The 13,767-nt window shown below is 37.2% G+C and overlaps 1 protein-coding gene across 1 annotated transcript; it reads right to left on the bottom strand.

The window, feature by feature from the left end:
- Positions 1–173: 173 nt before the first annotated feature.
- Positions 174–8,135, bottom strand: LOC122024843 (OVARIAN TUMOR DOMAIN-containing deubiquitinating enzyme 6-like). The gene is made up of 9 exons (XM_042583564.1): positions 7,931–8,135; positions 6,777–7,756; positions 6,149–6,310; positions 3,237–3,314; positions 2,261–2,339; positions 2,040–2,185; positions 1,759–1,824; positions 700–871; positions 174–622 (listed from the first exon to the last, which is right to left on the bottom strand). The coding sequence occupies exons 2-9, from the start codon at positions 7,419–7,421 to the stop codon at positions 381–383; spliced, it is 1,590 nt and encodes a 529-aa protein (XP_042439498.1). The 5' UTR covers positions 7,422–7,756; positions 7,931–8,135; the 3' UTR covers positions 174–380.
- Between the last annotated feature and the right edge of the window lie 5,632 nt (positions 8,136–13,767).

Here is a 13,767-nt window from a genome sequence, read left to right as displayed (position 1 = left end):
TTGCTGTTAATCTTTCTGGGCATTGCATTTAAACAGTGGTGACTTCGTATTACTACTTGACCAAACCGAAGTTATTTCTGATGACGGACTACCACAACTTACTATCTTTGACTTGGTAGGCCTGGAAAATCCATAACTTCTTGCGACTGCACTATATACACGACTTAGTAGGATTTTCACAAACGCGCTCACGGAGTTGATGCATTTAAAGTCCCCTAAAGCATTTTACCGGACTGGTTCTGGCTACTACCACAAAAACTGAAAAACACGTGAAACATAAGAGACTTGTCTTGCCCATATCTCTGTTTCTTTGTAGGAAAAACACTTCTCATGTGTCCGTATGACTCCCACCGACTACAAAATCCCAGCTTTAAATCGGCTCACTCCGCTGCTTTCCCCTTGTGTCCATTCTTCCCCTCGGCCAGTGAAGTGCCACTGTTGCCCATCTCCAGCAGGTAGCAGATCATTGAATCCACATCGTCGCCAAAGATGCTATAGGCTTCCCTTGCCTGCATGTAGCCGAAGCCCATGGACAGAACCGCCTGCATGCTGCTGGTCAGCATCATCTCTGGCAACAAGACCTCATCCTCGCCCTCTAATAAAGATTGTGACGACCCTGTTTCTGCACAAAGATGAGTTTCCACCATCAGTAGATGAAAAATGAACCAGTATAGTTGGCAGGAACAGAAAGGGACATACTAGCCACAGAAGATGATGGTTCTGCCCTGGATGTCGATGACTCGATAAAGGATGGATACTGCTTCACCTTCTTAGCCAAATACTCAGCTCGTGAAGCCTCCATCACCATCCTCTCAATTTCCTTCTCGGTTAGTTCCAGATCAGAGTAGAAGCGCCCCTCAGCCACAAGTGCCTGAAAGTAAAAGAGCCTGAGTCTAACCACATTATACTGAAACTGCAAAGTTGACTTAGTGGATTTAGTAAACAGATTTTTATCAAGATTTACAGTGTTTGGTTCATGAGTAGGAAGGAAGCAATATTTATGCATTAATTACAGCTTTAGGACATTTAATTGACAAATTAAACGAATTTTAATAACCTGCATTGTAATTACCCTAAAGATGAGTTTTGGAAGGCATTTGAGATTTAATGAGATTCCAGTGTATTTATGTAGTACATCAATTTTTTTGCAATATATTAAAGGGGGCTCAAGATTATCAAAATATCGAAGTTCTTTGATATGGGGAGAAACTGTTTGCTATAGCCTAAGAAGTTGCAAAGTTCTTGAATACACTGGTTTAAATTAGAAATTCATCCGATATTTGATAAAAATTTAAGGGTTCAAATTACGTCTACAAATTTAATTCCTACACAAGTACCTGGCAAGAAAAGTTTAATATGCATCAATTAACTGTCTAGGATGTTTTTTTGCATTCGAAGCACATGTAATCAAATCCTTTACAACTGAAAGGTGTTTACTAAGGTACATGTAAAAGTTTGATTGAAACAGAAAATAAAAATAAAAAAGATATCATAAGCAACCATGATATTTATATTAATACCAACTAGTGAGCAAGTGAGGACTACTGTGAAATGGCATTACATCAACATCAAAAGATTTAGATATTAAGCAAAAACAATGATGGTTAGAAATAATTATGGTTCTTATCATTTGAAAAGGCAAACTTCTAGTTTGCAAGTCAGAACAGCTTATGAAAAATATACAACTACAATTAAGTTCAACAAGATGATAAACAAAGGATCTACCAGAAAAACAAATTTAGAAGAAACTATACACACATTATCAATTTGCTGGTCTTGCTGTGCTTTAATGGCAGCCTTCACCTGATCCGTGTTTATGTTTCTCTAAAAAGAAAGGAAGATCAATTGGGAAGAATGTAAGAGCAAAGCTAGTTAGAATATGACTGGGAGCAAACAAAAGCATGATAAAGCTGAAAATAACTCAGAGCATGACCTTGTACTCCCCACTTCTCTTTATAATTGCAAAAATGCAAGAGGTTACAGACTTACAGAGAATAATTTGTTGAAAAACTGCGAATGATGCAAAAAAAGTAACTTACTCCTCGAAGACTACTGAATCCAAGACCTGCACCCACTGTCGTCCTACGTGGATCAACAAGTGAGTTGTAATGGTTGCCATGATGATAACTTAACCGAATAGGAGGAACATCAGTGACATAACTCCCTTGAAAGATGTTAATAGGTTCTGCATATAGAAATAAAAGGTGGAAATTACAAGAAATTCACTATCAATTGGAAAAAACAACAAATCAGATCATACCAGGGCTATAGGAGTAGATATGTATAGGGCGGTTGTACATTTCTGCAAATGCCTGGATCTCAATGTTGTTTCCATGGACCTAAAATAAGCCAGTAATACAACAAGTTTTATTAACCCAGATGGAATTGACGCTGTCCTAACAAATTCTGTTTCATATATATAGTACAAACATCTGATCCATGTACGTGTTAAGATATGATTAGCAAATTGTCCAGCTCTAATAACTATGGTAAAAATAGCAACAAGGAAAAAGAAACATTGATATTTAAGAAGTGTTTCTATACAATGATACCTATACACAAATTTAGTATCCTAATAATCATGCTGAATTTCCTTAGTGTGTAAATGAATACAAGTCTATGATCTCAAAGTTTCTTCATAACCAAAGATCATTCTTGAACATGGCTCTCATGACGATTGAGTAACATTCATGAATATGAATATAATTGGATAGACAACAAAATATTAGCACAAAAAAAAAAAAAGGGCAGCCCGGTGCAAGCTCCCGCCATACGGTCCCAGGGAAGGATCCATTGTACGCAGCCTTACCCAGCTTTTTGCAAGAGACTGTTTCCAGGATTCGAACCCGTGACCTTTTAGTCACATAGCAACAACTTTACCGTTGCGCCAAGGCTCCCTTTCAAAATATTAGCACAAAATCCTTTTAATTTATGAAATAGCTTCTACTTTATTTTTCTGGTGTGACTGGTGAAATGCTATAAGCTCTAAATCTAGATGAACAGCTAAAGCCCACAAACGGCTGGAGCACAAAAGGTATAAAATCATGAAACTAGTTCATTGTTTTACAGAAAAACATGGACTGCATTGCAGAATGTGGACCACATGCAAAAACATAATACTGGATACAAGCTTGTAACAAAATAGCCAGGGATTTGGCATTGCTTGAATGGCTAGCATAAAGACAAAGAAAATCACATAAGCAATGATCAAAATGATGAGGCAGTGCACCAAATACCTTGTCTCTTCTTTTTCTTTTGCAGTATGATGTGAAGCCTTCAATTACAAACTGAGAAAAATGATCCCGTTCCTTTTCCTGATGAGAAAAGAAAATAGAGGCAAGCTCAGGAGTGTAGGCTTGCAAAACTAAAAGAACCAAATTTTTAATAAAAAGTTTCTGTTTGAAATGCAATATCTGGGTATAACATACTGCTCTGGTAGATATATGCCTCAGTTTTAAAAATTGAAACTTGTAGTTGTTTAAGAAATTGATAAAATGGAAAATATGACAGATCAGTAGCATAGTTACTAAATAATAATAACAAAATCCATTTTACACAAGAGACATCTTAAAGTTACAAATTTCATCATGACCAAGGTTGTGAGAGTATGTCTCAGACAGTAGCAGAAAAATCCCAACCTAGCACAGTGACTTCACCAAAATTACAGATAAAAATGTGGAATTGCTACTTACGGATTCCAAAATGAAGAAATTGCAAAGATGCTTGTGATATCTCAAGGAATGGTATAAATGCAAGAATGCAAACAAATAAAAGTAATAAATGCTAAGTAAATGGAAGCATTATAACAAAAAAAATGATGGCATCAAATTGTGCCAGAAAAGGTACAAATAGATATAAAACATCTACAATACTGATGTAAAAAAAGTGCAGAACATGCAAGAAAATTAAAAAAGATGAGGATGATTAATGCATGGTTATGATCAACTTGGTCATTCATGTGAGCATTACAAGAGCACTGGATAGCTAAAGGAGTTTGCCATGCACAAAACTTCTTAATGACTTGATTAGTAATGGTAGCTTTCCTATAACTTTATGCTCATCCTGGTGGTGAAATTTTGTACTTGCAAGTTTTTCAAAAGTTAACTTCACTTTTGAAAAAACAAATATATTAGAGAAATTCTACCAATAGCCTGAATAAAAATAATCCTAGATACAAAAGAAACTTCAGTAAACTCATGCCATATCATCAACATAGAGGTGCATGCAAGGTTCACAACAGTAGATGCAGGATGCTTGAAGTAAACTCATTGCATAGTTCATAATAGTATGGACGAGCATGTGAATCATATTAAAACATAGCGAATTATAGTAGTATATATATAATAAATCATCTTAAAAACACATCTAGTTTATGGTTCTAAAAAGAAACATGTGCCAATTATACAATTTCATATCACATGAAATATATTTATACAAAACTAAGGCTCCAGGTTATAAGGTGACAAATAAATTAGCTTAGAGTTTAAGCCAATTTAGTTCAGTCTGAACCAAACTAGCTCACAGATGAACCAAAAAAGACTAAATTGCATAGGCAGCTACATTAATCACTTTCTAAAACCATTGGTGCATGTATTCAGAATTTCAATAGCCTAATCAAATGTCAGGGATCACAGCATAAATTGAAATAACCACAAGATTCCATGAACAATGAGGTGTGCTACCAAGATTCTATTGTCCTAATTAATTCGAGCTGCCCAAACAAGAAAAGACTGCCTAATAGATGAAGTATCTTGTTTTGATAAAAAGCTCAATGTGAACTTCCATTATCACACTTCCACACCAAACCAAATAGTATAAACATAATCCTGCTTAATGGAACATCTATCTTTCCACAACAAGTCAAATTGTGTGAATTAAATCCTATTAATGTAAAGTATCAACTAGATAGAGAATCACCAGGGCATAGAAAGCACCATGTTGCCAAGGGAAAGTAGGAAAATATGATGTAACATTAAAGATATTGCCAAAGCACTACTTGAAACAATATTGGAATAATTTGGTTTGCACCAAAATTTTCACATGACTTAAATAATAACTTCATGGTCATGAACTATAATGCATTTAGTGGATTCATAATAATGATAACAAAATAAGAGTTTGCTAACAGTTTGATAGAAATTATTATATACAACACATAGAATATAGATGAATTGAAAAAATACAAGGGTGGGGGATAACCCTAGTGTCATCATCGTCATCAAGTCATGACATCGTCATCAAGACATGTTGGTCCCGACTATTTGGAGATGTCTACATGAATCTTATCCATCAATAGAACTCCATGCAAAGCTATATGACTATTAATACTCAAATTGCCAGCATTGTCATCAAGTCATATTGGTCCCAATTAGTTGGAGCCGTCTAAGTGAATCTTATCTGTCTATTGAACTCTATGCAAGGCTATATGATTATTAATATTCAAATCAATTAAGGCATTTTTAATTATATTGCTTGATGTTTGTTTTGTTTACTCTCCCTCCACTGTTTTCATCTTCATGTCTAATAGATTCAACTCTTTCAACTCTTTCAACATGTTCATCCCTTCTCAACCTATCTGCTCTCATTTTACAACATATTAGAGTTAGACCTAATTGCTCTTGGATGTTAGTACTTTTGTTTTACTCTTTCTAAATCTCCACACATTTATCTTAGCATTCATATCACAGGTACATCAACTTTTTAAATTTGTTGCTTCTTTAAAGTCCAACACTCTTAACTCTATAAAATATGGAGAATAGTACACTGACAATAGTTTATAAAATTTTCCTTTGAGCTTAAGATGCACAACAAAAAATGCTCCATTCCATCTTGATTACTCATTTTTATCAACCTTATTGTTGAATAATATATACTCAATATATGCAAACTACAATTTCTAGGAATTTCATGATCGTCAACCTTAACTAAACTACAATTTCTAGGAATTTCATGATCATCAACCTTAACTATTTGACTGCCGACATTTGCAACAAAATTTGTTTGATTCTTTATCTTTTGTAACAATTGTAGTATATAATTTGTTCCATCATATTGCATCATATTGCAAACTAAATATCATGTAGACATATATATATAAGAATTGCTACTATTCTAAAATGTTTTTTTTTGCTATAATCACAATATATACCATGTAATCAACACACATTTGCCGTGTCATATCATATGCTTCTACATCACCATAAACTTGGTCCGCAACAGCTCGAAAAAGGCAATTTCCATCCTCCAACATCTTTTTCACTTCAAAACCTTTTGTCCGTCGTATCTCAAATTCAAACAGTCTTTCTCTCTCCTGACAAGCAAAACGATTTAGAATTTGACATCAAACATGGGAGAGTGAAAGAAAAAGAATTAAAGTTGATATAAACAAGCAGTCACTACTATTAAATATTCACTGAATGGAACAAATGAACATTATTTAGTATATAAATAGAAAAAATGAGTCCTAAGTTATTTTTGGTTGGCGAATTGCCTAATTCTCTACAGAAATATTTATAAATTATCAAATGGGTGGAATGTTTTTCAGTGACCATACTACATTCCCCTAACACAACATGCAAAGTAGAAAATTATACCAGTAATTATTTACTATTATGATGTGCATAAGTTATTGAATGCAAGAATTCTCATATACTAGTGAAGTGCACCTTATTCAAATGCAGACTTCAATTACATTTACATGTTATAAAGGCACATATAAGATTTTTTTAGCGTGAAATGAAATTTCATTAAAAAATCACTATTAGAAGGTATCATACCGGATCACCATATGAGGCCACATAGCCAGGGCCTTGCTCATCAGCACTGTTGTAACCGTCCCCTTCACCATATAACCTGGGGGAAGAAGGATGAGAGTTTGAAGGTGAACGTGTTCCAACAACTGGCCAAGCTGATTGCCTTCTTGAAGAACCAATCCTCACAGAGTTTGACAATCCTAATCCCATTCTCCTAGAACTCTGATTAGTTGAAAAAGGATTCAATGGTGGGGCTGGAGGCGGTGGAGGGTAGGAAGCACTTGTAGCAATCTGAGATGAACCAATTACTAATGTAGCTATGCTGGATCGAACAGCAGCTTCTTGGCCCAAATGATGCTCACTAGTTTCTCCCTTACAAACAGCAGAATCCAGGACATCATTAGTTGAAAACTTGACTTCTTCAGCACATATATTAGTCCCACCCTCAACATTAATTCCTTGAGAAGATCCATCAGAGTTCAAGATTTTATCCTCGACATTCTCTAAGCGATCTCCAGAATCTTCTATTGGATTCCGATCTTCAACAATCTGTTTTTCTGAGTCCTCCCTAGAACTAGAGGAATCCTGGGAAGAGTGCGATCCCGAATTTGATTGAGATCGATTAGAATTTGAGGAAGAAGAACCACGCTGAACAAAGATTCTAGTCATTGTTCTCTGTATAAAGTATCTCGTCTGCTGCTCTTGATTTCCTTCAAACGCTTCCCTACTTAGAGATCCACAGCCCAAATGATCCCTTTATCACGAGTTTTGACCTTAGCAGAACCGATCGCGAAATCCCAACCAATTGATTCGTCTTGTCCCAGCACGGTTTCCCCCTTGCCGTAAACCAATCTCTGAGTTCCCCTGACAATTCTCATGAGACCAGATTCTTCCGTCTTCTCTAAGAAAATTCACCTAGAAAAACGCCCTCACTGGAAGCCTAACTCACCCGATCAAAGAACCCCGCAAGAAAAAAAAGAAGGCCAGAAGCTCCAGCAATTTACCTGCCAAAACCCACCAACCATAACAAATCGCCGAAGATGCAAAAATTTCAAAGGAAGCACAGTTCGTCTCAGAACCCCAAGTGAGCAAGACGTTCAAAAACAGCACAGACGGAAAACCCTAAAACGCTCTGGGAATCCGGAAGGAAAAAAAAAAAAGGATGAAAAGAAACGAACCCTGGTAGCAAGAACGCTTATCTCGCCCACTTCCTAAGAATCCTTGATTTCTACTATCGGCCAGAGGAAAAGGATCCGCGGTGACTGAGATGGCAACAAACGAGTCTCCGGAAGAGGAATTTGCCTGCGCAGCGAAGGGGTGGAGAAATGGGAGAGGGTGCGCGGCTACCAACGCTCATCATCTTATACGGGGATGAGGCGACACCGGATCGCATCTGGGTTCAGTGACCATTTCGTCTTTGGTTATTTAAAAGGTTTTGATTAGGGTTGCAAATGGATTTTCAAGTTTTTCAAGTCGGTTTAAAAAATATTTAATTTATATTTAAATTTATCGAATTCAAATTGAATTTAATAATGATCGAATTTTTTTTTGAACCGAACTTGAGCCCAAATTATATTATTCGATAATTCACGAGCCACTCACGAGTTTTAATATTTTATTAATATAAGTTAAATATATATTAAATAAATAAATTTTGAGTCTTTTGAGTACTTATTTTCGAGTAATAATTCGAATAGTTTACGAACATGTTCGAATCTTTTGAGCCGAACTCGAACCCGAGCCCTAATTCGAACGAAACTCGAATACAAGATTTTAAATTTTTCGAATCGAGCTCAAACTCGAATATACCTATTTCTAGCCCAATTCGAGCCTTAGATTTTTTTGCATATTCGGCTTTATTCGATTCGTTTACACCCCTAATTTTGATCCCAATATTACTATCCGATTAATTCTTGATAGGCTCTCTGCCTTCTCGTCAGTTTTTATTGACTAGCTATGTAAATTTGAAAAGCGAATGTCTCCAGCCCAATGGTCATTGTGCATTCGAGGATGTTCGAATGAAGAATCCCTTTTAAGTATTAGTTAACTGTAGCTTCTTAATTTTTTTTTTATTGATTGATGATTATTGATCGATCATATAAAATTGCTGGGATAATGAATTTCACTTTTTAACTATAATTGTGTATTCAAGAATGCGCTACATAAGAATTAAATCCTCTCATTGCTGCCTAGGTTATTTGTCTTTCCGCTTATCATCATACCATGCCTTCAAAGGAAAGTACATCGATAAGTTTCAAAAGATATCAGATCATGCGACACTATTAAATTAACTTTCTCCATGCCACTACCATCCCTTCCTCATCGTTTTAATAGCCGATTATATTATGACGTTGATACAGGGTGTTATTAGCAGACCTACACATAGCATGGCAGTCAAAGTCAAAATGAAGTAGCGGTCAAAGTTAAGAGGAGGTGATAGTCAGCGTGTTACTTTCAATAGAACTTTGCTCCTCATCCAGTACTAAAGTCTTCAATGGGAGAACAACCAAACCAAGAGTCGGTCTAACTTGAGAGACCTAGAGCTTCACTCTTATACTGATGCCTATTATATATCCAATCAATCGTAAGCTGATTAGGTTTAAGGGATGATCGGACTACTACTACACCGATGAGGCATATATCCGATTGAGCATACAAAACAACTCTCCACTTATACTATGACTCTTAGTATATAGATGGTTGATTCAATAGCTAGTTAAACCTGTGGGTCTTTTCATATACCAGTCCTCCGTATAGTCGGCCGATCATAATGCAGGTCAGATTTATACATCTCAGTATTCATGTTTCTTATATGAATACAAGAACAGAAGCCAGGCAATTCTCATTACAGATTCGACTGGATTCTCCCGGGACTTGCCCCCCTTCTTCAGAAGCAAGTATCCCAGCATATGTTCGGTCGGTCATAGAGTCGGTCGGACCTTGGAGCCTTGACCCCTTGTTACTTCAATGTCAAATCCTCAGCACCACGTAATATATAACCGAACGTCTCAGGAGCCGAACGACCTTACAGGACTTGGTACCCAAGTGCTCATATATCAATATGCAGTATAACATACATCTGGTCAGCCAAAGATCCAGCCAAGATAATTTCAAGAGACAACATTATTAGAGAATCACAACAACTTATCAGGGAATAATAATCATTTGTCAGAGAATATTCTTCAGTTACAATATATACATTCAATAGAACCTTCTTACGAAGGTGATTATACAACTTCTATCATTATTACGGAGGTTATACGAGACTGTTTATATACATATAACAGAAAAATCCTCAGAGGATAACTGTATAAATGCTAAATTATACACCTTCTATTATCCGACATTTTCTCACACCAAATATTCCTGTCACCTCATTATTACAAGGTTATCAGATGTGATATAAAAAGAGGGTTCTCTCCGCTGGAGGTACGTTTTGACACATTTTACTTACCAAAGCACAAGATTTTCTCTCTATTACACTCACTCAATTTTACCATATAAAAGTGGGGGTCATCTACTAACTTGAGCGTTAGAGAGCCTACGTCAGGGACCCCTTCCCTAGTTTTGTCCTAACATTATGTTGGCTCGTTTAAGTGTGTGCAAAGAGGAGGAAGGCACTCAGAGCCCTTTTTCTGCTCTAGCTCATCATCTTTTTCTCCCGTGCAAAGTCTTCTTCCAGTCAACAACATCGCCACCTGCACAACGCATCATCTCCTCTAGTTTCAAACAGCATCAAATTTGGCACCATCCATGTGAACTTTGCTTGAATCTGAAATGTAAAGATGGAAGAAGTTGGATGATTCACCGCTGTCACCCTGTCTCAAGAAGATTTTGAGTTATTGGTGGCCACTCAAGCATAAAAGTTAGTGCAACAGCAGCAAGCAGTCGCTAGTACCTTATCGCATGATTGGGCTATGTCTAGGACGGGTCCTCGTATTGAAAGGACTTGAGTAGAAGGGCCGACTAGGTTTCAACCGGTCCCCCCACCAGCAACTGAGTTCGTACAACCACCCATCCAACGAGCTAACCTACCACCTGTGCCACCATCCTCGATAGCACATCACCCAGCAATATTCTACACTCCTCTCGAGGAGATGGGCTGAGAGGAAAGACCCCAATTGTTGTCTACTGAGAGGCACTTGTGCGAGATTTGCACAAGGGGAAAGACATCGAGGCCCAGTGGGTCTCCCGAGAGAGTAAGCATGTCGTTCTCCTAGGAAATATTGGGAGGCAAGCTGCCAAAATATTATCGCCTCCTGACAAGAGGGGAATATGGAGGGTCAACTGATCCAGAAGACCACCTCTTTATATTTAAAAACACCACCCTCCTTTATCAATATACGGATGGTGTGAAGTATCGAGTGTTCCTTACCACACTCTCTAATGCAGCATAAAGGTAGTTCAAATGACTGTCGGCTGAATCCATCTACTGTTTTAAGGATTTTCGCAAAGCTTTTCTCCACCATTTCGCCAACAGTCGACATTACCACAAAATCACCCTAAACCTCTTTTCGTTCAAGCAAGGGCCCAAGGAGACACTCAGTGCCTACATCAAAAAAGTTCAATCAGATGGACATACATGTTCCCTCGGCCACCCTTGAGATTTTAATGAGCACCTTTCTCAAGGTCTTGCAAATAATGAGTTTTTTCGCTCCCTGATTAGGAAGTCCCAAGGAACTTCAATCAGCTACTTGGCTAGACAACCAAGTATATTGATGTAGAGGAAGCCTAATCCGCTCAGAAGGAGGTCACTATACCCGCTCCATCGCCTATTGTAGAGCGTCGAGCTCCTCCTCCGCCTCTTCCTCATAAAGGACCCTGAGCAGGTCCTCAGCCTCGTCACCAAGAGTTGCGGTCTCAAGCTGTACAACACATGGAGGTCGAGCAGAGAAGATTTTCTAAGCCTCCTAGATGGACTCTACCAAAATTCTATACATATCATCAATCCGGGACACATAACACTCAAAATTATTATCATTACAATCGGGAGGTGCGTCGGGCGACCAACAAAGCGTTCTTCCATTGGTCGTCGTCTCCCAACTATCATCACTATCGGAGGCCAGACGAGCTGCCTTGAAGAGAATAACACTGTAGCATATAAAAAAAATTGTTTCACTTAAACAAACCAAGATTTATGTTATAGTTTAATACTAAAGAGTTTAAGTAATTAATGTATTAATAGGTTAACGAACCCGACCTGGCTTATCCTTTTAAATACAAGTTTTATTTTTTCTCCTCCCCTCACCCTTGAAGTCATTGGCCTCCCCACTCCTCTATCCAAATCCTAGTGACTTTGGAAGAGATAGAGGAAGAACTTTGTCAAAACGCTTAAGGTCACCTTTTCTTCGTCTCATGGGTGATCTCCTATATGTAAAACACCAAGGCAAGTTCTCTTTTATTGATTTTGAATTTATGCACCCTATGGATTTTAGTATGATATTTTGATGTATATCGTACATTTTTTTAACATGGTTTTCTGATGTATACGAACCATAGTAAAAAGGTCTTTGTGATTGTTGTGGGATATGTGGATAATGGGTTTAATATCGGATTCGTTTCGATGAAGATGTGATAGTTTTTTTTCTTCTGATTTCTAGGTTGATTTCGGTGTTGTTGGGTGAGGAAGAAGGTACATTTTGGGAGCTTTCAAGGCTGTTTTGGTGAGGGAGGATGTTCAGTTGGAAGGGAGGATTTTGCTGCTGTTTGGGGAGTTTTTTTTAGTTGTTTTAGTGAGTAAGGAAGGTCCGGCTGAGAAGGGAATCACATAGTTGTTTGGGTGATGGAGAAGGTCCTTTTTGGGGAGTTTTTTAGTGAGTAAGGAGGTCCAGCTGGGAAGATGATCTCATGGCTATTTGGGTGAGGGAGAAGGTTCTATTAGGGGAGTTTTACCGGGCTATTTTAGTGAATAAGGAGGTCCGGTTTGGGGCATGTTGTCATGGCTATTCAGGTGAAGGAGAAGGTCATGTTTGGGGATTTTTGTTTTTGGCGGTTTTGGTGGGTAGGGAGGTTCAACTAGGAATTTTGTTTAGAGCTGGTCGAGTAAGGTAGGAAAAGGTTGGAGTCCTAACACATCAGTCCTAAGCTATTATTTACTTCCTACATGTATTAGTACCTTGAACTCTATTACCGTAATTGTTAGTAAGATGTGAATGCATTCAAGCTAATGACGTTTGATATGCAAAGTGAACTAGTAACTTATGTAACAATGCTTGATAGGCATGAAAAGTAATAATATTTTATTTAATAATGTGATCCATATATGACATTGTAACGGTAGGGGAATCTGACTTAAGAAGAGTCCGGTGAACCTTACCAAAGTATAGGTTTGAGAATCCAGCTTAAAAATGATCTGGTGAACCTTACCAAAGTAGAGGGGTTCTGGAATTTGGTTTAAGAAGGGTCTGGTGAACCTTATCAAAAATCAAAGGGGTTTGTGAATCTGGCTTAAGAAGGGTCCGATGAACCTTACCAATATAGTACTAGGATAAACGATTTGGCCAAACGATCAGAAGTTAAGGTCTAAATTAGCTCCACCTGATGATCTAAATTCTTGTAATTTACAAATCTTGCAAGTAAAATAAAAGATAATGAAGGTTAAAATTAAATGTTAATTTAGGGTAGTTTGGAGATTTATGAAACTAAAGTTAGAGGTTATACTCCGTTGATATTTAACATGGTAATTTATCAAAATATTTCTCTTAAATGTGAATAGATGCTATTTATATAAAGGTTGAACTTGCTATGTCTTTAGACACACTAGATCCATATGGTGCAGGTAATGAGGAGACGGAAGAACTTGATGGATGAGCCTCCTTATACTTGTCAATGCACACCCAAGGGCTTCTTTTATTAATCTACTTTTCTACTTATAGTAGGATGTTGAGTCCTCTAGTCGAAGTTGAGTTATTTGTTTTGATAGTCAATTGAGTTCATTTCAATAATTAGTTGCACTCTCTATTCTTTTGAAGATTTTATTTACTATTATGATCTTCAAACTCAAATTTATTTTGGT

Source organism: Zingiber officinale, chromosome 9B (assembly GCF_018446385.1).
Source record: "Zingiber officinale cultivar Zhangliang chromosome 9B, Zo_v1.1, whole genome shotgun sequence".
NCBI lineage: Eukaryota > Viridiplantae > Streptophyta > Magnoliopsida > Zingiberales > Zingiberaceae > Zingiber > Zingiber officinale.
Note: the sequence above shows the minus strand (reverse complement) of the source record. Positions and strands in the feature narration are given on the sequence as shown.

Bases quoted from the DNA above. Each gene is read 5' to 3' on its own strand.
- LOC122024843 (XM_042583564.1), bottom strand. From the start codon at position 7,421: ATGACTAGAATCTTTGTTCAGCGTGGTTCTTCTTCCTCAAATTCTAAT. The intron at 2,186-2,260 runs GTATGATCTGAT...TTCTATATGCAG, and splicing joins TATCTACTCCTATAGCCCTG to AACCTATTAACATCTTTCAA. The intron at 1,825-2,039 runs GTAAGTTACTTT...CTTTCTTTTTAG, and splicing joins GATTCAGTAGTCTTCGAGGA to AGAAACATAAACACGGATCA.